This window comes from Urocitellus parryii, chromosome 1 (genome assembly GCF_045843805.1).
Source record: "Urocitellus parryii isolate mUroPar1 chromosome 1, mUroPar1.hap1, whole genome shotgun sequence".
NCBI lineage: Eukaryota > Metazoa > Chordata > Mammalia > Rodentia > Sciuridae > Urocitellus > Urocitellus parryii.
The window spans coordinates 136,947,206-136,971,889 of record NC_135531.1 but is presented as its reverse complement, the minus strand read 5'-3'; the positions used below and the strand labels follow the sequence as shown (position 1 = coordinate 136,971,889).

Genomic DNA, 24,684 nt, shown 5'->3' with positions numbered 1-24,684 from the left:
AAATTATCCCTGTACTCCAAAACATCCTCTAGCTATTATCTTTGTTTTCTTTCAGTTTGTAGCAGAATTCACAAGGGTTGTATGTACACTTCATTGCCTCCCATTTCCCCCTCTGTCTATTCCACTCAGGTTTTTTTCTTCTTCTTTTACTAAAATTGCTTTTGTAAGGTCACCAGGAATCTCTGTGTTGCCAGATAGAATGGTCAATTTCAAATTCTCATTAACTTCTCAGCAGATTTGATTCAGTTATTCTTTTTTAAATATATTTTTATGTGGTGCTGAGGATCAAACCCAGTGTTTCACACATGCAAGGCAAGCACTCTACCACTAAGCTACAGCCCCAGCCCTTGATTCAGTTATTCTTAAAAGAAAAAAAATTCCCTTTTGCTTTCTATGACATCATAATCTTATGGTTTTCTCCCTTTTTACTTGCCATTTCTTAGTCTTTGCTGGATCTACCTTTGTCTGATTTCTATATGCTGTTGTGCCCTAACACTCAGCCTCTTTTCTGTCTTCTCTCTTGGGTGATCTCATTCGTTTCATGAATTTAAGTACTGATGAGTCCCAAATTTATTTATTTAACGTTGACCTCGTTCTTAAGCTTTAAGTATATGTCTAGCTGTTTGGGTATTTACTAGGCATCTCAAACTTAGTATGTTCAAATAGAACTCTTGATTCCTTGTATCCCCATTCCTCCCACATTGTCAAGTCTGCTACTACTTCAATATACCAATTTAGTAAATTATATCATCATCCATACATTTGCTCATGCCAAACTCTATGGGCTGTCTTTGATTGATTGTTGTATCTCACCTTGTTTCCAATTCATCAGCCATTCTTAGCTACCCTTTTAAATTGTGCCCAGAATTTTTCCTCTTCATTCCATTGCCAATACTTTCCAGGTACAACCAACCATTATTTTCCCCTTGAACTGTTAAATACTAGTGTTCTAAGTTGTTTTTCTGCTCTAATTCTTGAAGTTCTCTCCTTTTCACACAGCAAGCAGTTGTCTTTTAAATATTCATTCAAGAAGAGTGAATTGTTAAGAATATGGAGTAAGAACATACATTTGATCTTAATATTTAAGGGCAAAGTCCCTGAGGTATGAACATGTTTGGTTTTCTTACCAAGAAGAGCACGCAGAGAAAGCATTCGACAAAGTACAGCATCCCTTTATGTTCAAAACATTAGAAAAACTAGGGATAACAGGTACTTACCTTAATAACAAGTTAATAACAAGAATCAACAAATGGGACTTACTTAAACTAAAAAGTTTTTTCTCAGCAAGAGAAACAATAAGAGAGGTAAATAGGGAGCCTACATCCTGGGAACAAATTTTTACTCCTCACACTTCAGATAGAGCCCTAATATCCAGAGTATACAAAGAACTCAAAAAATTAGACAATAAGATAACAAATAACCCAATCAACAAATGGGCCAAGGACCTGAACAGACACTTTTCAGAGGAGGATATACAATCAATCAACAAGTACATGAAAAATGCTCACCATCTCTAGCAGTCAGAGAAATGCAAATCAAAACCACCCTAAGATACCATCTCAGTCCAGTAAGATTGGCAGCCATTATGAAGTCAGACAACAACAAGTGCTGGCGAGGATGTGGAGAAAAGGGTACACTTGTACATTGCTGGTGGGACTGCAAATTGGTGCGGCCAATTTGGAAAGCAGTATGGAGATTCCTGGGAAAGCTGGGAATGGAACCACCATTTGACCCTGCTATTGCCCTTCTCGGACTATTCCCTGAAGACCTTAAAAGAGCATGCTACAGGGATACTGCCACATCAATGTTCATAGCAGCACAATTCACAATAGCTAGACTGTGGAACCAACCCAGATGCCCTTCAATAGATGAATGGATAAAAAAATGTGGCATTTATACACAATGGAGTATTACGCAGCACTAAAAAATGACAAAATCATGGAATTTGCAGGGAAATGGATGGCACTAGAGCAGATTATGCTTAGTGAAGCTAGCCAATCCCTAAAAAACAAATACCAAATGTCTTCTTTGATATAATGAGAGCAACTATGAACAGAGCAGGGAGGAAGAGCAGGAAGAAAAGATTAACATTAAACAGAGACATGAGATGGGAGGGAAAGGGAGAGAAAAAGGAAATTGCATGGAAATGAAGGGAGACCCTCATTGCTATACAAAATTACATATAAGAGGTTGTGAGGGGAATGGGAAAATAAACAAGGAGAGAAATGATTTACAGTAGATGGGGTAGAGAGAGAAGATGTGAGGGAAGGGGAGGGGGGATAGTAGGGGATAGGAAAGGTAGCAGAATACAACAGTTACTAATAGGGCATTATGTAAAATTGTGGATGTGTAACCGACGTGATTCTGCAATCTGCATTTGGGGTAAAATTGGGAGTTCATAACCCACTTCAATCTAATGTATGATATATGATATGTCAAGAGCTTTGTAATGTTGTGAACAACCAATAAAAAAAGAAAAAAAAAGAAGAGCAAAGTGCGGGGGAAAATGGTAGAAAATTCAGTCACAACAATAGAAAGGACTGAATTCCGTGAGATCTTTGATTCTATTCTTAAGTAGAAATCTATTGGAAGATATTGAGTAGGGAAAGAGCATGGTCTTATTTATGTTAAAAGGGACTAAGTTTTCCTAAAACAGGAGATTCTAAGCCAGGTGCAGTGGTGCACACCTGTGATCTCAGCAGCTGAGGCAGGAGGATTGCAGGTTTGAAGCCAGCCTCAGCAACTTAGTGAGGCTGGAAGCAACCTAGCGATACCCTGTCTCAAAATGAAAAGGTCTGGAGGTGTGACTCAGTGGTTAAACACCGTTGGGTTCAATCTCTGGTAATAATAATAATAATAACAACAACAACAACAACCAGTTTGGCAGCTGAGAGAAAGCTATCTGCTTTCTGTAGCTAGCAAAGGTTAGAGAACAGAGACTAATTTAGGGGTTTGTGATAATCTAGATGAGAAATATTGGTGACCTGATGAAGTTAGTGGTGAAAATGGTGAGAAATGCTGGATTTGGGATGTTTTGAAGGTAGAACCAACAGATGAGATAATAATTTGGATAATAGTGAATGAGAGATGTAAAAGCACCAAGCATGATTTCAAGGTTTTTTTTGCTTGAACAGGTGGTTAAAAAAGTTTGACCATTGGGCTGGGGATGTGGCTCAAGTGGTAGCGCGCTCGCCTGGCATGGGGGAAGCACTGGGTTCGATTCTCAGCACCACATGGAAACAAAATAAAGATATTGTGTCCACCTGGAACTAAAAAATAAATATTTTTTTAAAAAGTTTGACCATTTATTGTAATAGGGGAACTCTAGAAAAAGAGATTTGGGTGGATCTGGTTTAAACATGTAAATTTGGGACCTGTTAGATATCCTGAAGAGCTGTCCATTTGGCAAATAGAAGTTTATCCAAGCAAGTAGTTAGACCTAGAGAAAAAATTAGAAAACATTGATATACACAAATTAATTCTATATATTAACTTAAAAGGTTTGGTTAATTCAAATGGGGAGAGTAAATAGAAAAGATCCAAGACCTGGAACACTAGAGCTAATGGATTTAGAGATCACAAAGAGGAGGAACCAGCAGAGGATACTAAAGTACAATTAATAAAGAGGAAAATTGGGAGAATTATATCTTGGAAGACAAGCAAATAAAGTGTTACAAGGTGGGAGCTATCAACTCTACCTATGCTAGTACTTAAGAGGAATGTTTGGGTACATGGAACCCATAGCTGCTTTTGATAAAACTAGTTTCAGAGAAAGGAGGAGGCAAGGAAGTGAAACTTAGAATAATTTTATGAGTTTTGCTAAACTAACTCAGAAATAGGGCAATAGCTAAAGAGGTGTAAAAGATAAAAGAGGTGGTTAGTTGGTTATTCTTATTTTGTTATGTTTTTAAAAATTGGACATTCTAGAACATTACAAATTGTAGACTAATAAGAATGACTGTGGATAAAGGGAAAAATTGATGCAAGAGAGGGGATATTTGCAGAGCAAAATCCTTGAGTACACAAGAAGAGATAGGATTCATTGCCCAGCTGGAAGGATTAATAGGAGGGTGTACTGTTTATCTAATGTAACAATACATGATTGGAAAAGTAAGCAGTGAAAGAATAGTAAGTTCTCTTTTGATTGCTTCTGTAGTCACAATGGAAAAAAGATATTAAGTTATTGGCCTAGAGTGGGAGAAAGGGTTGATTTAGGCTCAAAAATGTGTGAAATAGTTTTTACCTCATAAAATAAATTGACTAGGAAAATGTTATAGGGTTGCATGACAGTGTCAGGAGTCTTGAAGTTTATGTATGAAAATATAAAGAGAGACCAGTTGTTATGACTGTGTTTTTTCACTCTTGTTCAATTATTCAGTGGCAAGCAATACGTTGGACAGTTGAATTTAACCAAGGTTGGGCATTTGCCTGCTAAATACAATGAAGAGAATGAGACTCAAGAAACTGACTACATTCTTATTGTATTTACTAGTTTGATCAGTTTCCCTATATGTCATGAATCTGCCATCACTGCACCAGGGCTCCAACACCCCACGTTGGGCAGACTGCATTCCCATATTTGATGCCTCTTTACCTTGTTTGGGCTCTTGACTCCTCAGCTAGCTCCTTCACATGATGCTGTCCCATTCTGCTTCAGCTCTATCTTCCTGTACTGGATGACCTCCTCATTCCCCTCCCATGGACATCTTTCTCAGTTTGATACTTTGTACCAGCTAAGCTCTTGAAGAGATGTTTACACTACTCTGATCTAGATCCGCCAATAGTCTTCTCCCTCATGTGGAACCCCTGTGCAGCATTGTTAGACTCTGAATTCTCATATCATCCCTTCCCCCAGTGTGGACACTCCTCTCCTGAGCTGTATTATTCTGATTATGAATGTCTTTTTCATCCTGCTTGACCTCTGATACCCTAAGACTCTTGAAACCCTGTGCCAAGATCTCTCCTCATGTGAATACCCTCTTAGTCTACATAAACTCATTTATCCTACTCCAGGCTGAGCTCCTATGTGCATCTCTCTCCAGGTCTTCAGCCAGCATGGCCATGTACTTTCTTTTGACCTGTCTAATAGTTTAAGGTATAAATTGTTTGGAAAGGGAAGGGCTTATTATTTATTTTATTCTTTTGGATAGAAATTGTCCTTAAGTATATTAGATTAACACAATCTAAATAACTCTTTCAAAGTGCCTCTTTCTCAGCAAGAACATCAACAACAATATTTTGATAGAAAGATACCCTTTGCTTGAACTCCATTTACTAATTTGATATTTACCAGGTAGATTTACCATGGAAAATGAATACATGCATTTGGCCTGCTAGTGGGGACATTATAAACAAATTAATTTTCTGGTGCTTATATGCATAGCTCCTTAGTTGAACTACTGAGAATTAAACCCTTAGAACTCCTCTCTTTGGGATGAAATGACTGAATGTCCTTCAAGGCTTTTTTTTTTTTTTAATAAATAATTTTTTTTTTTTAGTTGTCGGTGGACTTTTATTTTATTTATTTATATTTGGTGCTGAGAATTCAACCCAGTGCCTCATATGTGCTAGGCAAGCACTCTACTACTGAGCCATATACCTAGCCCTTTCATAGCTTTTTATTAAACTCTGGCCACCTTTTCTTTATACTAAGAGTCCAGTCCAGAACTCTCTTCCTCTTTACCTACATCTTCAGTGCTAGAACCTTGTCCATGCTGTTTTCCTGACTTACTTCAGTCCATTCTCTTCACCCTAAAGAGAAATGATTCTTCTAAAATGTTTACTACATGTAATTCCTTTGGTTCAAATCTTTTAGTGCTTTCTTCTCTCACTTTAAGTCTAAAAAACTATGTTTCAGAAAGCTCTTAATTGCTGGATTCATTTTTTCTCTTTACATTTCCCTACTTTCTGAAATTACAGTTGTCTCTTAGAATCCAATAGGGATTGGTTCCAGAAATCCCTTCCTTCACAGAATACCAAAAATCCAACAATGCTTCAGTCTCATAGAAAACATAGAGACATGTGATGTCATATTTACATATAATCTACTCCCATCCTCTCATATACTTTAAATTATCTCTAGGTTACTTATAATGCCTAATACAATGCAAATGCTATGAAAGAAGTTCTTATATTCTATTGTTAAAACAATGATACAGAAATAAGTCTACATATTCAGTTCAGATGCATTTTTTCCCAAAATATTTTCTACTCAAACTTGGTTAAATTTGCAGATGGTGAAACCCTCTGTTACTGAGGGTCAACTGTATTTTAGCCACTCAGTGACTCAAATCTTTTCATCTGGCCAATTCTTTCTCATCTATCAGGTCTCAGTTTAAACATTCATTTCTTTTACAATGTCTTCCCTGCGCTCTCCTTTGTGTTTCCTGAGTACCCTATACTTCAATTATGAGGGTGTTAAGCATATCTTTTCTACTCTTGTTCAGTCTATTAGTCTTCCATGTGCTAAAGAAAAAAAATTGCCATTTTAAACAAAAACAACACATGAAAACTACAAAATACTTTATAAATGCTTGTTGAGTGTTTTGATGAATTAATGTCAAATAATTAAAACAAGAATATTTTCTAACTTAAAAAAGCAGAACCTAGGATTTGTAATTTGGTCAGAATTGTGAGTATTACAATTAATCTCTCAAGATAAACAACTATGAAACTTGAAAAAAATATTTGAAGGAACTGTTTGCAGGCATTGGACAACAGATCATGTTCACTGAGAAAAGAAGAGCATATAAGGTGACTATATTCTAACTTTTTACTTAGGGACATTTTATAAACTTTAGGACATGGAATTATAATTCAACAGAGAACAGGGACATATTTAAGCAAATAAAACTGAAAAGTTTGGGTTTGCTGAGATGACTGGAATTTATGGAGCAGGATACTGGAGTAGGATTGTTGCAGAGAGGGCACTGGAAAAGTACATAAGGATCCTTTGAGTTTTGGGGAAAATACAAGCTAACCATGTCCAGAATGAGATTCAATGATGGCTAGCAGAGAAAAAGTACTGAGTAGGGTGAGTGCTGGTACCACATGTTGAGTGGATTAAAGAGATCACACATGCTGGAAGACATGATTCTTGACAAGCCAGAGTGGAAAGACCTTATGGAACTCTCCAGTATTATAATTGAGACCTCAGAAAGGCCACCATAACAGAACCTCCAACCAAGCTTTGACAGACTCAAGCTAACCTGTCAATAAATTAACTGCTAGAACAAAACCCTTTTTAAAGGTTACTCAATGTAACATCCACAATGTCTAGAATATGGTAAACATTTAGTGGAACCAGCCAGGTGTGTTGGCACATGTGTATAATCCTAGCTACTCAGGAGGCCGAGGCAGGAGTATAGCAAGTTGGAGGCCAGTCTTGGCAACCTCTGCAATTTAATGAGACTGCCTCAAAATATTTTTTTTTTCTTTTTTGATACTGGGGAATGAACCCAGGGCACATCTCTACCACTGATTCACATCCCCAGCTGTTTTTATTTCGAGACAGGGTCTCACTAAGTAGCTTCAAGCCTCACTAAGTTGCTTTAAGCCTCACTAAGTTGCTCAGGATGGCCTTGAACTTGCAGTTCTACTGGGATTACAGGCATATGCCACCAATCCTGGATCAAAATAAAATATTAAAGGGCTGAAGATGTAGCTCAGTGGTAGTATCTCTGCATTCTATCCCCAATATAAAAAAAATGACTTAATTAACAAATTAAAAAGGTAATTTATCACAATTACACTATTATTATAGAGGAAGTTTTTGAAACTGAAGGAAAATAATACTGAAGTGTCAGTAAATTTACAAGGATTGAAGTCATACAGAGTGTGTTCTTTGACCACACCAGACTTAAACTCTAAATCAGTAACAAAAATGTATCCTGGAATATTTGAAAATACGCAGGACATTTATAAATAATTCATAGATAAAAAAAGAGTCATAAGGAAGATTAGAAAATTCTTGGAATTAAAAGCATAGCATATAGCTGGGCACAGTGGTACACACCTGTAATCCCAGTGGCTTGGGAGGCTGAGGCAGGAGGATTGCAAGTTCAAAGCCAGTTTGAGCAATTTAGCAAGACCTAACTCAAAATAAAATATAAAAAGGGCTGGGGATGTGGCTTAGTGGTTAAGCACCCCTGGATCCAATACTCCGTACTCCCCCACCACACACCAAAAAAAAAAAAAAAAAAGAAAAGCTAATGAAATTCAAATATGCAAAAGGAGGGAAATAATCAAGATGAGGGCAAAAGTCAGTGAAATACAATATAGACAATAGAGAAAATCTTTGATACCAGAAGCTGGTTCTTTGAAAAGCTTAATAAAATTAATAAACTTCCAAGCGAAGTGATAAAAAAGGCAGACAAATTGCCAAGATTAGGAATGAAAGAGAAGACAGAGCTACAGATCTTACAGGGAGTGTTGTGAGCAACTTTATGTGAAAAAATGTAGTAAAGTAAAATGGACAATTCTTTTGAAGACACATGATACTAAAATTCACTCAAAGAAATATCCTATGAAAGCAATTGATTTGAGTTTGAAACCTCTCAATGAAAATGCCAGGCCTAGGTGGTTTCACTGGTGAATTCTACCAAACATTTTATAAAGAAACAATGTCAATTCTATACAAACTTTCAGAAAAGAGGCAAAGGGAGTGCTTTCCAACTCGTTTTTATGAGTCTGGCATTACCCTGATATCAAAACCAGACAAAGATATTATGTGATAGCTGCAGTCATTCCTTTCATGATGTAGATGCAAACATCCTTAACAAAATATTAGCAAGTCAAATTCAGCAATATACAAATAAAGATAATACACCATGGCCAAGTGGTATTTACTGGCGTTGTAAGAGTGCTCACCTAGCACATGTGAAACACTGGGTTCGATCCTCAAGACCACTTAAAAATAAATAAATAAAATAATGGTTTTGTGTCCAACTACAACTAAAAAAAAAAAAAAGTTGTAGTTTAGTGGTTGAGCGCTTGCTTCGCATGCATGAGGCATTGGGTTCTATCCTTAGCACCACATAAAATAAATAAATAAAACAGAGATAAAAAAAATCAATGTAATTTGCCATAGAATAAAGAAAATGACAAATGCATTTACATTTAAATCTAAATCACATTAAAAACTCTTGGGCACTTTCCTTCATTCCTGAATAATTCATTCCAAAGCCACTAGGCGGACTGAGTTGGGAATGCATCCACAAAAGTTAGTGTTGTAACCTATGGGGGATTGGAGCCCAAGTAAAAAAATCCATGAGTTCACACTTATGCCAAAAATAAAGGAAAAAATAAGGAAAGAACAAAAGCTTTTATAGTAGAATCTTTCTTATAATAAAACTAGAAAATTTGTTTGCTAGCTCTCATAATAATTCAGGTAAAAATAATAGACTAAGACTGGTAGAGGAAGTTTGGTAGAGAGCTGGCAGATGCAACCTTATCAGGAGATTGAAGTTAATGCTCCTAGTAATAAGATAAATTGAAATCATGTCCTACCCGATGAAAGGCAGAGGATGTCATCATTACTTCTATAATATGATGCCAAAGATGGGTAACCTGATTCCGGTCATGAGGAAATACCAGACAAATGTACATTTTAAAGACATCCTGCAATATAATGATCTTTAATTTTCAAAATTATCAGTCATAAAGGTAAAGGAAAATTTGAGCAACTGTTCTGGACTGAAAGAAATCATGGAGAGATGACTGCCAAATGAATTACACCAAATGTATGATTCTGAACTGGATCTTTTTGTTGTAAAGGACAACAACTGGTAAACTGTTTCCAGTGACAGTTGGTAGAACTAGAATAGTAATAAAGTATCAGTATCGGTTTTAGGAAATTTTTGTGGTTGAAAACTTTTTGCTTTGTAAGAAATTGGTGATGGGACATCAGATCAGCACTATACTTTCAAATGATTCAAGGATGTGGGAGGTATATATACTTTTTATTTCCAATTTTGTTATGATTTTTTAAGTTAAAAAACATTTTTGGTACTTAGAAAGATAAAATTTATTTATTTGGAAAGTCCATATACCTAACTCCTAATGTTGTTGAGTAAAGAAAGTAAATAGTACTTTATCATTTTAGTAAATCAATTAAACAGTATTTTTCCTCCCATATTTTGAATAGCTTGTAAAAAATGTCATTTATTTTGAATGTATTTTTCCTTTTTTTGTTCTCTCATTTTGAATAAATAAGATTGCTTATGCTTTTTCTTTCAGATTGTGCTTATTACTGTAGCATAATTTTTCTCTGTTTACCTTCAAAGGTTGCTCAAGAAACAGATGTGAGAGCCCAGATTCGTTTGCAGTTTCGTGATGTCAATGGAGAACTTATAGCTGTGCAGAGATCTATGGTGTGTAGTCAGAAAAGCAAAAAGACAGAATTTAAAACCCTGGAAGGAGTCATTACAAGAACAAAGTAGGTATTTATGTTACAGTTTAATATTGTTCATTTTTAGTCTTTTAGGTGTATAAGACCATGGACCTTTTTTTTTTTTTTTTCTATTTATTTTTGGGAGCTTATTGGTTTTCTTTTAACAAACTGTTTTTAGAGTAGTTTTAAATTCATAGTAAAATTGGGTAGAAATGTTACCTTATGGTCCTCACCCCTACACCTCGCATAGCCTACCCCATATTAACATGTAAATGTTTTGTTTTATTTTCTCAAAATTGGGAATTGAACCTAGGGGTGCTTTACCATGGAGCTATACCTTCAGTCCTTATTATTTTTATTTTGGTCTTGCTAAGTTGTTTAGTGCCTCACTAAGTTGCTGAGGCTGGCCTTGAACTTGGTATTCTCTTGTCTCAGCCTCTGGAGTTGCTGGGATTACAGGTGTGTGCCACTGTACCTGGCAACATTTAATTTTGTTTTTTAATTAAGATGATTTTTTTAATACCTTTATTTTATTTATTTATTTTTATGTGGGGCTGAAGATTGAACCTAGGGCCTCGCACATGCTAGGGGAGCGCTCTACCACTGAGCCACAACCCCAGCCCTAATTTTTGATACTTACTTACTAAATAGAGTGATCACATTAAAGATTTAGTGATAATATTTCATTGAGTAATTTATGAACAGTTTCAGAGTCGAAAGTATCATCAAATATAGATTTTTTTTAAAAAAAGTGTTAGTGTTACGTATAGGGATGGATGAGATGAGAAGCAGACAAGTAGGGAAGAGTAGTAATTTGTCGCTCTTAACAGTTATCATTGTGTTAGAGTCAAATAATGTCTTCTAATAGATACGGATTTTTGGAGTTTGTATGCTCTGTGCAAGCTTTTTAAAAAATATATATACATATATATATATATAAAATATATTTATTAGTTGTCGAAGGACCTTTATTTTTATGTGGTGCTGAGAATCGAACCCAGTACCTCACATATGCCAGGCAAGCACTCTACCACTGAGCCACAATCTCAGCCCTCTGTGCAAGCTTTTATTCTTGTTCATTGAATTACTTAACTGTTCACCCTCCTCCCTCATTTTTTCTTATTAAAACGAGTAAGTATTTAGTCAGGGAAGTTTAGCAACCAGCTAGAGGCACTGTATTAGCTACCAGTTTCTCAAGTAGGTTTTTTTTTTTTCTGACATTTGTTCATTCATTTATTCATTTACTTATTTATTTTCTGGTACTAAGGATTGAACCCAGGGATGCTTAACCACTGAACCACATCTCCAGCCCTTTATATTTTTTAATTTTGAGACAGGCTCTTGCTAAGTTGCTGAGTCTTGTTTTGAATTTGCAGTCCTCCTGCCTCAGCCTCCTGAGCCACTGGGATTACAGGTTTGCACCATTGTGCCTGGCTTTTCTGACTTAAGTACACTCAAGTCTCTCTTATATCTTTTCATATTATTCCATTCCAGTTAAGCTATTTCCCTTTTCCCCTTTACAGCCATTTTTCTCAAGAGTTGTTAATACTTGCTATCTTTTCCTTTTCCAGTTCCATTCTTCCAATGAAATAACTCCAACTAAGGTCACTAATAACATCTTTATTAATTAAACTAATGTTGTTGCTATACAGAATAGACCTAAAAGCCTCTGTTTTCTTCATTTGTAAAATAGGGATTTATTATGCCTGAATTTGTCTTTGAAAAAATGTAAGGATTGAACTAATGCATATAGAATGCTTACTATGTAGTAAGAGCTCATGGATTAGTTATTTCTATAACTGCCATAACCACAAACTTGGTGGCTTCAAAAACCATAAATTTGTTATCTTACAGTTCTATAGTGTAGAAGTGTGAATTCAGGAATTTTTAAAAAATATTTTTTAGTTGTTGATGGATCTTTTTTTTATTTATTTGTATGTGGTGCTGAGAATCGAACCCAGTGCCTCACGCATGCTAGGCAAGCGTGTTACCACTGAGCCACAACCCCAGTCCCTGAATTCAGGAAATTTTATGGCTTTTCTGATTTAAGTACACTCAAGTCTCTTGTAGGACCATTGTTCCATTTACCACAGATTAGTAAATGACAATTGTTAATTAGTCCTTACTTGAAAATTCCTTTTTTAGACCCCCATCATGTAATGCTGTTCTTTCTTATTGCAGCCTCATCCTACTTCATTTACCCAGCCAGTAAAGGTTAAAGTCAGACAGGCTCAGTACTATATCTTCTGTTGTGCTCTATATTTTCTTCCTAGAAAATCTCATTCATATCCATTGCTCAGATTACTATGTGACTTTGAGGAACTCACAAATCAGACCTCTTCTTCTAGACCCATTTATCCAATTACCTCTCTTTTTATATATGTGAATGTGTGTGTGTGTGTGTGTATGTGTGTATGTGTATATATGTATATATACACACACATATATACATATATATAATTTATAGTTTTTTAAAATTTATATATGACAGTGGAGTGCATTACAATTCTTATTGCACATATAGAACATAATTTTTTGTATTTCTGGTTGTATACAAAGTATGTTCACACCATACATGTACTTTGGATAATAATGATCATAACATTCAACCATCATTTCTAACCCCATGCCCCCTACCTGTCTCATTTCCTACCTGTTTCAGATATACATTAGATTCAACATGCCCCAAACCATGCACGTGATTCACTCTCTTTGACCCCTCCTAATAATCTTCCTGTAACTTGGTCTCTTGCATTACTTTTCATTGCACTGCCCATGCAATAACATAAGCCAAGAATCTAAACTTTGATATCTTTCTTGTCCTCTCTATCCAGTTTATTACTAAATACCATGGATTTAATTTAACTTAAATGTTTCTTGAATTTGTTTCTTATCTTACATGGACCATTCTAATCCAAACTACCATTATCTTTCCATGGTCTAATGTGATAACCTATTGTCTTATGTGTCTATTCTAGTCCCCTACAGGACATTCTCCGTATACTCAGTGTAGTATTTTCAAAATTGGAATGTAAAAAAAAAAAGCAATAAAGACAGATTCTGTGTCTGTCTGCCTAATTAGTCCATTATTGAACAACCCAATTTCTAATGTACATGTTCTTAGGTGTTTTTAAGTTATCTTTGCCTGTCTGCTATTGATCATTGTGTTCTGTTTTATTAATTTAGGTCTCTTATTTTTATTCAGGAATGAAAGAGAGTATTTTTGCTCTATGTATTAGGTATAAATATTTTAAGTTATCTTAAAGTCCAAATAGGTAAAAAAAAAATTCTCTATTTTACCTAACTTTTTTATCAGTTACCTGCTAAATCATTTAAGAATAGTACTTTTTAGCATGAGGAAGCTAACATGATAGGTAAAGGGACTATTTTTTAAAAGAAGTACAGTATGATGGATTGACTAAGCAATAGAATATGTATGACCAAAGGTTATTTTACTCATATTCTTTATTTTTATTTTCTACAGGCATGGTGAAAAGGTCAGTCTCAGTTCTAAATGTGCAGAAATTGACAGAGAAATGATAAGTTCTCTTGGGGTTTCCAAATCTGTGCTAAATAATGTCATTTTCTGTCACCAAGAAGACTCTAATTGGCCATTAAGTGAAGGAAAGGCTCTGAAGCAAAAGTTTGATGAAATTTTTTCAGCAACAAGGTTTGTAACTCTTGAGTGTGCTTTGTAGCCCATTAAATTGTTGAACCTTTTTTTTTTCCTCTTTCCATTTTTTGTGTTATTAAGGATTGAACCCAGGACCTCATATACTCTGCCACTGAGTTCCCTGAGCCCTTTTTTTCTCTCTCTCCCCTTGTATTTTGAGATAGTCTTACTGTGTTATTCAGGTTGGGCTTAAACTCTTGGCCTCAAGCAGTTTTCCTACTTCCACCTTCTGAGCAGCTGGGGCCATAGGCACACTCCACTTCAGCTTGGATTTTTTTTTCAGTTATAGTAGAAATTGAACCCTGGTACATTCTACCTCTAAGCTATGTCTCCAGACCTTTTTTTTTTTGTGTGTGTGTGTGTGTGTGTTTGTTTTGTTTTATTTAGAGATAGGGTTTCACTAAGTTGTCCATGTGGGCCTCAACCTTTTTATTCTTCTGCCTCAGCCTCCCGGGTAGCTAGGATTATGGGCATGCACCACCATGCCTGGCTGGATGCTTCTTTTCTTTTTTTAAAAAAAAAAAAGAAATTTTTTTTAGTTGATAGTAGACCTTTATTTTATATATTTATATTGGTATTTACATTTGTGCTCAGAATCAAACCCAGTACCTCACGCATACTAGGCAAGTGCTCTATCACTGAGCTAACCCCAGCCTGGATGCTTCTTTTCTTAAAGAAAAACTTAAAAAGCAAAAGGTCATTATTTACTACTTTTACCTACTGGCAACCATGTTTCCTTTCAGTTTTCTTTCTGTACATATGTTTATTTACCAGACTGACAGTGTAAATGCAATTTTTTCACTTACCATTATGTCAAAGCATTTTCCAAGTTACTGAAATTGGATTTGGAAATTGCTGAGTTTGTATTTGAATGTAAACAAATTTATAGCATGACACTAAATTAAACTAGTACGAACTATCAAATAGCTGTGTAATTACTCAGTCTTAAAATTCTGTGTTCCTAAGATTTTTTTAATTGAGAAATATTTCTATAGAATGTTATAATTTGAAGGATGTTCTTGACATGGCACAAAAATTTTAATTTAATTGTAAATGTAATCTTAATGACCGCATAATATTTTACCATGTGAATATACCATAATTTACTTAGCAAGAAATTTTATTTTTATTTGCTATCTTCAAAGGTACATTAAAGCTTTAGAGACGCTTCGTCAGGTACGTCAGACACAAGGTCAGAAAGTAAAAGAATGTCAGACAGAGCTGAAATATCTGAAACAAAATAAGGAAAAAGCTTGTGAAATTCGTGATCAGATTACTAGTAAAGAAGCCCAGTTAACATCTTCAAAGGAAATTGTCAAATCCTATGAGAATGAACTTGACCCACTGAAGGTAATTTGATTTCTTTTTTTAATTGACAGATAAAAATTATATATATTTGTGATATAAAATATGATGTTTTAATGTAAGTATACATCATGAAATGGCTAAGTCAAAGTAAGTAGCATGCACATTACCTCATGTATTATTTTTGGGGGGAGAAATGCTTAAAATCTATTCTCTTAGCAATTTTTTAGTACACAATATATTGTTATCAATTGTAGTCATCATTATGTACACAACCTGTGTTCTGTACTCTGGAGATAAAGCTAAAATACAGATGTCAAAGAAGAACTCCACAGGATCTGGTGACTGGTTGGATTTAACGAATGAAGCAGCTAAAGATGTCACTAAAGAGCCAATCCTACATGATTCTCATGTTTCTTGTGTCACCAGGAGGCACTGAAAATACTGATGGAGGTACACTGAGAAGTTTGTGGACTTCTGAAGCCAAGATTTTAATATTTAGTGTTCTTAAGTATTAATATAATTCTATTTGTTAGACATCACTCAAAAGATACTTGGTATAGAATTTTCTTCACAAGTGGTGTGAATGGTCCCATCATTAAATGCTAATCACCAAATACTGACCAGAGTGCTTCAAAATGTATTATGTAAGCTCCACAGTGACCCCATGAGGTTTCTAAGGCTAGAAACTGAGCCATAGCTGTTCATGATGGAAGGAGGAAGTGAAACCAGGATTTGAATCCAGGCCTCTTGATTCCTATGCACATACATTTTTTCCTTTTTAAGTCAAATTTATTGAAGTATAATTTATATATTGTAAAATCCACCCTTTTTAAAGTGTTTAATTCTGTGGGTTTGGACAAATGTATACAGTGACATCACCACTGTCACAATCGAAATAATAGAATATTTATCTCCCCCCAAATGTCTCTCAAAAGCCCTTTTAGTCAATCCCCTTCCTCTGTTCCCAGCCTCTGGCAACCACTAATGTGTTTTCTGTCATTATATTTCTGTTTTGCCTTTTCCAGAGTGGCACATAAATGGAATCATACAGTATGTAGATTTTGTGTCTAGCTTCTTTCCTTAACATAATGCTTTTAAATTTATCTGTGTTGCTGCATATATAAGAAATTCATTCTTTGCTATAGCAAAGGAGTAATCCCATTGTATGGGATTACTCCTTTGTCTCTTTTTTGTAATTTTTTTAATCAAAAAAAAAATTCCTGGTTGATGGACATTATATTGTTTCCAGCTGTGGCTATTACAGATAAAAGTGCTCTAAACTTAGCTGGGCACAGTGGCACATGCCTGCAATCCCAATGGCTCAGGAGGCTGAGGCAGGAGGATCGTGAGTTCAAAGCTAGCCTCAGCAAAAGTGAGGTGCTAAACAACTCAGTGAGACCTTGTCTTTAAATAAAATACAAAGTAGGGCTGGAGGTGTGGCTCAACGGTTGTGCCCCTGAGTTTGATCCCCCGTAACCCCCCCAAAAAAACTTTTGTGTACATGTTTTCTTTCCTCTTGACTAACTTTCTAGATTGTATGATAAGTGCTTTTAACCTTATAAGTTGGCAAACTATTTTCCAAAGTGACTGCCGTTTTGTATTTCTACTAACAGATACATAAGGATGCAGTTATTCTGCATCCAACTCTGCACTTAGTACTGTTATTCTTTTTCATCTTAGCCATTATAGTAGGTTTGTGGTATTATCTCATGAGAGGTTGTTTTTCTCAATGGTTTTTATTTGCGGTTTCCCAAGGACTATTCTAAAAAAGGTCTAGTTAGAGTTGGTCAGCTTTGGAATTGTAGAACCAGACCTGGGGAGAGTATCCACAGCATCGTTCAGGGAGAGAATGCTCTAAAGCAGGTAATACATATTTCAGGAGAGGAGGCAACCAACTGCCCCTGAAGGTAGGCCTTGGAAACAGGCCACTGAAATCATTTGTCATGCCCATCTAGCTGTGCCCCACCTTATTTCCTCAGAGTCCTCTGTGCTTGAGTACACTTGCAGACTCAAAATTGCTAACTCACTGCCCCGTCAGTGGTTTTGATATTTTAAAAGATAAATTAAAGCTGGGGATATAGTTCCATTTGTAGAATGCTTATATACCATTGGTGGGGCCTTAGGTTCAATCTGCAGCACTACAAATAATAAATAATAATAGTAATAAATAAATTCATCTTTTAAGGATTAATTCTTACACGTGGTACTTCTGATACTGTAGCTCATAATACCCTACAAATGAATGACTTTTGTGGGTGGAATTGAGGGTAGGGCATGGGCTTTGGAGTTTTAAGTGGAATTTAATTTCTGCTTTTATCAACTAGCTGTGAAGAGTCAGATAAATTACTAACATCTCTGATCCTCAGTGTGTTAGCTTTTCATCACTGTGACCAAAAAACCTAGTAAGAACAACTTAGAGGAAGAAAAGTTTACTTGGGCTCATGCATCAGAGGTCTCAGTCCATGGTTGGCCAACTCCATTATTATGGGCCTGAGGTGAGGCAGAACATCATGGTGGAAGAAAGCTGCTCAGCTCATGGCAGCTGGGAAGCAGAGAAAGAAAAGGGTGTGCCCCTGTATATGCATGCAATGAGCCAGGGACAAGATATAATTCCCATGGTGATGCCCCCAGTGACCTAATTCCTCCAGCCACACCCCTCCTCCCTATAGTTATCATCCAGGAGTCTATTTTGATTGTTAATCCATCAAATGAATTAATCCACCAGTGAGGTCATAGCTGTCATAATCTCATCATTGCCTAAAAGCCCCACCTCTGAATCTTACTGTATTGGTGATTGTATATGAAAAACATGAGCTTTTCCAGGGATATTTCTGGAGGATCCAGATCATTACACTTGGTTTTTCTGCTTCCATTACAGTGTAGTTGTTGGTATTAAATGAGATCATTTTTACTAAGAGCCTGGTCCTTGCATCTTTTATTTATTTTCATCCACCAGCAGTGTAAACTAGAGTGAATTTTATTTCTGTAAAATGTTCCTTTATTTTCAGAATCGCCTAAAAGAAATTGAACACAATCTCTCTAAAATTATGAGACTTGACAATGAAATTAAAGCCTTGGATAGCCGAAAGAAACAAATGGAAAAAGATAATAGTGAACTGGAACAGAAAATGGAAAAGGTTTGTGGTGGTAGAATTTTGTTCTGCTTGAAAACTTGGGGATTATTTTAATGAACCTCATTTGTACTGGTTGCCACCCACATTTTGGAATTTTTTATTTATAACAAATTTTTTTTTTTTTAAGAGAGAGAGAGAATTTTTTTAAATATTTATTTTATTGTATAGTGTTTTTTTGGGGTGGGGGGACACAACATCTTTATTTGTATGTGGTGCTGAGGATCAAACCCAGGGCCGCACGAATGCCAGGCAAGTGCGCTACCGCTTGAGCCACATCCCCAGCCCAATAACAAATCTTGATGTTAGTTACTTCTATGTATATGTTGAAATGAAGGATATTGAATGAGATTTGATTTATATTTGATATCTCAGAATTATTGTACCTTCTTATATTTATACATTACAGCCTTTTTTTTTTTGGTTCTACACAGGTTTTTCAAGGGACTGATGAACAACTAAATGATTTATATCATAATCATCAGAGAACAGTAAGAGAGAAAGAAAGGAGATTAGTAGACTGTCAGCGTGAATTGGAAAAACTAAACAAAGAATCTAGGCTTCTCAATCAAGAAAAATCAGAACTTCTTGTTGAACAGGGTAGGACATAGTGTTTATCTGTCCTTTCTGCCTACTACATATAACATTGTACATTTTTTGCATGAATGAAGAAACCCCAAGGAATTATACTGAGTGAAAAAAGCCATTCTCAAGTTATATATAGTATGGTTTAATTTATACAACATTTTTGAAATGTCAAAATTAAGAAATAGTGGACATTTGGGAGGCTGAGGCAGGAAGATTGTGAGTTCAAAGCCAGCTGCAGCAATTTAGTGAGGTCCTAAAGCAACTCAGCAACACCCTGTCTGCAAATAAAATATAAAAAAGGACTAGGGATGTGGCTCCCTGGTTAAGCACCACTGAGTTCAATCCCCGGTGCCAAAAAAATATTTTTTTAAAAATAAAAAATATTTTTTGTGGTACTGGGGATTGAATCCAGGAACTCACATGTTAGGCAAGCACTGTATAACTGAACTACATCTTCTCCCCTTTTTATTTTTATTTTGAGATACAGTTTTGCTAAGTTGCCCATGTTGGCCTCAAACTTTTGATTATCTTACCTCAGTCTCCCAAGAAGCTAGAATTATAGGTGTGTTCCACCGTACCTGGTTCATGTTGTATTATTTTAAAAATCAGCTGAAGAAAAGAATTATTGAGTTTTTTGTTCTTTTTTTTAAGGTCGTCTACAGCTACAAGCAGATCGTCATCAAGAACATATCCGAGCTAGAGACTCATTAATTCAGTCTTTGGCAACACAACTAGAATTGGATGGCTTTGAGCGTGGACCATTCAGTGAAAGACAGATTAAAAATTTTCACAAACTAGTGAGAGAGAGACAAGAAAGGGAAACAGAAACTGCCAACCAACTGATGGTAAATATTTTGAAATATAGTGTTTGCTGTTTTCTTTTGTATCAGATTTATTAATTGAATTGTTTAATTTTTGGATGAACCCTATTTTGGAATATTTTTAGATTAGTGTTAAATTAGAAACTGCTATAAAGTAGAAAAAAACCTTTATGGATGCAAATTTTAAAAAATTTATAAGGATAAAACTATGAATAAAATATAGGCCTACATTTTTTTATTTGCTGTTAAGTAAAATCTCTTAAGGTTAATTGCTAAAAAATGTTTTTCATAATTAATGATGATTATTTCTGGGTGATGCTTTTTACATTTTTAAAACACTTTTCTGTATTCAGTGTACATATGTTATTTTTCATAAAAGAAACTGAAAGCTTTTTATGAAAAATATTAATGCACATTCTTCATGTATGTATTTAGAATGACTTTGCAGAAAAAGAAACTCTGAAACAGAGACAGATAGATGAGATAAGGGATAAGAAGACTGGACTGGGAAGAATAATTGAGCTAAAATCAGAAATCCTAAATAAGAAGCAAAATGAGCTGAAAAATGTGAAGTACGAATTACAGCAGTTGGAAGGATCATCAGACAGGATTCTTGAACTGGACCAGGAGCTCAAAAAAGCTGTAAGATATTTAAGTAATCTAATAATCTCAATGTACAAGACATTTAGAATCTTGTATTCTGAGGCATTTTATCTAATCTTTGTTTAAGATTATGGCACATTAATGAAAATGTCAGCCTTTGCTGACATGTAAAAGTTATCTGAATATTTTCATCACTCAGCTGTTTGGTTCTGGAACCAGGTGGGTTGAAAATTAGAATCACCTAGGGAGTTTGTTAAAAATACCTGAGTTCTTTTTATTTATTATTATTTTTAAAAATTTGAATTAGTTATACATGATAGTAGAATGCATTTTGACACATTGTATACAAATGGAGCACAATTCCTCCTTCCTCTGGCTGTACTTGGTGCAAGTCATAAGGGTAGTGTAATCATATATGTATTTAGGGTAATGTCTGTCTTATTCCACCATCCTTCCTGTCCTCACACCCATTCCCCTCCCCTCACTCCCTTCTGCACAATCCGAAGTTCCTTCATTCTTCTCCATCCCTCCCCTCATTTTGAATAAGTCTTTGCTTATCAGAAAGAACATTCGTCCTTTGGTTTTTTGGGTTTGGCTTATTTTGCTTAGCATGATATTCTCCGGCTTCATCTATTTATCTGCAGATGCCATAATTTCATTCTTCTTTAAGGCTGATATCTGTGTTCTTAAAGCTTAAAACCTTCCAAATCAATGTAATTTTGAGAGTGAAGCATGAAAATGCATGTTCCAAACAACAGGACTGATTGTTATGAACCTTTTGGTTAAAAACCACTTATCTAAGTAAAAAAGCAAGTAAAATATTTTTCTTCTAGTTTCCATACACTGCAATTTTATATGACCTTTACTTTTTTTTCACTTTTTTTCCTGTGATGAAAACTTTCTTTTTTTTTTTTTTTTTTTTTAAAGAGAGAGTGAGAGAGAGAGAGAATTTTTTTTTAATATTTTTTTTTTTTAGTTTTCGGCGGACACAACATCGTTGTATGTGTTGCTGAGGATCGAACCCCGGCCGCACACATGCCAGGCGAGCGCACTACCGCTTGAGCCACATCCCCAGCCCTGTGATGAAAACTTTCTAAGAGCCATTCTAAGAATTTCCAAGTATTTTTCCTTGCTTCTAACCTGCCCCCTTCTTTTATATTTTATCACCAAAGTCAGCATCCTAAAGATTCCAAATTCTTTTTTGATAATTTAAACATTATTTTTCTCCTTAACTCGCATATATTTTTATTATTTTGGCACATTCTACCACGCGGCCTGCGCAATGGTTTCATTAATGAGGTTCTAGGCATAAAGTTAGTTAGAAGAGATCGAAATAAAACACACAGACTCAGTTACCTTATTTCTATTGCTAGGTCCGAGACGGCTCCCCTCTCTGGTGCGCTCCTCTAACCGCCCAGCAGGGCAGCAAGGATTACTCAGGGCTAGCAGGAGAGAGAGAGAGTGAACACGCCTGGAGTAGCCTTTTATCGGGGAACAAGAGATTCAGGGGAGAATTCCATCCAATGAAGGTTGAGGGGGGGCTGCACTCCAAGGTCAGGGTCAGTGATTGGGTCCCCGGGGTCAGTGGTCAGGCACACCCCCACACGGATGGGCTCTCTCATCAGGAAAGGGCCGGGAAAGCTTCGATACAGCCAAAGCGCCTCAGACCCTTAACGGGAGTCACCCAGTCACGTGTTAGAATGGCTTCCCACAGCACATCACAGCATTCTCTTCTTGGGGTAAGGAATGACCAGTCAGGGTCTACATCACACTATTTTTGTAGTTTCCACATGCCAAATGATATTTACATGGGACTTAATTGTTGACTGAAGAGTTATTAATCTAAATAGTTAGACATATTTCTCCTAATTTTGCTCTAATTCTCATTTTCCCTTTATCTTTGACTCTTCTAGGTTTATTTACTAATTCTTTACAATTCATAACCTAATAAGGTAATTCTAATAAGATTTTCCCTAAGTCATATAGAGCCGGATTTTTTTTTTTTTTTTTTTTTTTTATCTTGTTGGATACTAGCAAATAGTAATACTCTGGCTATTTTTTTTTTTTTTTTGTACTGGGGATTGAACTCAGGGGTATTTGACCACTTAGCCACATCCCCAGCCCTATTTTGTATTTTATTTAGAGACAGGGTCTCACTGAGTTATTTAGTGCCTCGTGTTTTTGCTGAGGCTAGCTTTGAACTTATGATCCTTCTGCATCAGCCTCCCAAGCTGCTGGGATTACAGGTGTGCGCCACAGCACCTGGCCTATTCTGAGGAGTAATTTTCTATACACTTTGTCATTATATTAATTCTATACAAAATGTATAAACTTGTGCATTTGTTTGAATTATTGCTTAGGAACGTGAACTAAGCAAGGCTGAGAAAAATTGCAATGTAGAGACCCTAAAAACAGAAGTAATAAACCTTCAAAATGAGAAAGTAGACCTAGACAGGACCTTGCGTAAATTGGACCAGGAGATGGAGCAGTTAAATCATCATACAACAACCCGTACCCAGATGGAGATGCTGACCAAGGACAAAGTATGATTTTTTTTTTTTTTCTGTTCTCACTATACTGTCTGGTATTTAAAATGGCTTATCTTGCATTCATAATTGATAGACTATAAAGTGTTGATTTGGTGTTGGCATTCTATTTAGAGGATAAGTGAACTTAATACTCTGTAAAGTGAACTTTTAAGCTTAAAAGTTGTTTTTATTTATTTATTTTTAAACAGGCTCTTGCTATGTTACCTAGGTGGGCTGCAAACTCCTAGGCTCAAGTGATTCTTCTTGCCATGGCTTCTTGAGCAGCTAGGATTATAGGCATGCATCACTATGCCCAGCAAAATTTTATTTTTAATTACAAAAAGTTAATAATACAGAAGTACATAACTAAACACACACACACACACACACACACACACACATATTATTATTAACTTTTAACACACTAAAGTTTTTTAATTTTTATTTTAGACTTGTTACTCTTGTCTTATGGCTTAGCAAGACCATACCCAATCTAAGACTTAAAGAAATTTTATATTTCCTTTTTGCATTATTGTAGTTTTATTTTTTTTAAGTTAGTCATATTTTGTTCTTGATATTAAGTGGAAACACAGACTTGATTTTTAAAAGTTTTTGTTTTTTACCTATAGGCTGACAAAGATGAACAAATCAGAAAAATAAAATCTAGGCACAGTGAAGAACTAACTTCATTGTTGGGGTATTTTCCCAACAAAAAGCAGCTCGAAGACTGGCTTCATAGTAAATCAAAAGAAATTAATCAGACTAGGGACAGACTTGCCAAATTGAAGTAAGTTTTTGGGACATTACCATTATAATAGAAATGTCTTTTCATGCTTTTATTTTTAATTATTTGAAAAATAATTTATTGTTATGAAATGGTATTATGTCATATTAATTGACCTTTTTTTTTGGTAAGTTAAGTAAAATAGCAGTGGGTGGTGGTTTGGGCCTCTGGTCTCTTGAAAATTTGTAGGTCTAACTACAAATTTTAGATTAAAATTCTAAAATTCTCTTGGGATGGGGTTGTGTCTCAGTGATAGAGCGCTTGCCTAGCATGTGTGAGGCCCTGGGTTTGATCCTCAGTACCACATAAAGATAAATAAATAAAGGTATTGTATCCATCTACAACTAAAACATATATATTTTTTAAAGGCAAGAGCTCAAGAACCAAAATTTAATAAAGTTATTAATTAAAAAAATTGTTTTAAATTCTCTGTTCATTTCTGTAAATAAGCCATTATAAAAGTGATAGTTTTTCTTGGATCTTATCTTAGCTGGTGGTTGGATAAGAAGATGAAACATTTCACATAAATTTTTGCAGGGTTACAATTACATTTCCTGGGAAACACCAGCATTTAAAACTTGGCCAGTAGAGGAAGAGGAGCAAGGGAAGAAAATAGGGATATGCCCAGAGATCCAGGGTGGGAGCCTAGCAGGAATAGTATCTGGTGTGCCATGGGAAGATAATCCTCCAAGGAGAGGGCAACAGTGTTTGGTGCTTCTTAGAAATAGATGAAGAATGCACTTGGTACTTAGATCATTGGTGACTTTGATGAGAAGTGCTTAGTGGAGCCTAAGATGGTGAAAGTATCATCTATATTATTTTTTCCACATTTTTACTATGACTCAAAAGGATGTTATG

The 24,684-nt window shown here is 35.5% G+C and overlaps 1 protein-coding gene across 1 annotated transcript in view; it reads left to right on the top strand.

Annotated features, from left to right (window-relative positions):
- Rad50 (RAD50 double strand break repair protein) overlaps nucleotides 1-24,684 on the top strand; it is a 94,732-nt gene that overhangs the window by 3,352 nt on the left and 66,696 nt on the right. Inside the window, exons 3-11 of the mRNA XM_026400168.2 lie at nucleotides 10,284-10,435; nucleotides 13,875-14,060; nucleotides 15,209-15,413; nucleotides 18,380-18,508; nucleotides 18,937-19,102; nucleotides 19,742-19,935; nucleotides 20,347-20,553; nucleotides 22,875-23,057; nucleotides 23,672-23,829. Coding sequence (XP_026255953.1) covers nucleotides 10,284-10,435; nucleotides 13,875-14,060; nucleotides 15,209-15,413; nucleotides 18,380-18,508; nucleotides 18,937-19,102; nucleotides 19,742-19,935; nucleotides 20,347-20,553; nucleotides 22,875-23,057; nucleotides 23,672-23,829 — 1,580 coding nt within the window. The remainder of the gene's footprint in view (nucleotides 1-10,283; nucleotides 10,436-13,874; nucleotides 14,061-15,208; nucleotides 15,414-18,379; nucleotides 18,509-18,936; nucleotides 19,103-19,741; nucleotides 19,936-20,346; nucleotides 20,554-22,874; nucleotides 23,058-23,671; nucleotides 23,830-24,684) is intronic.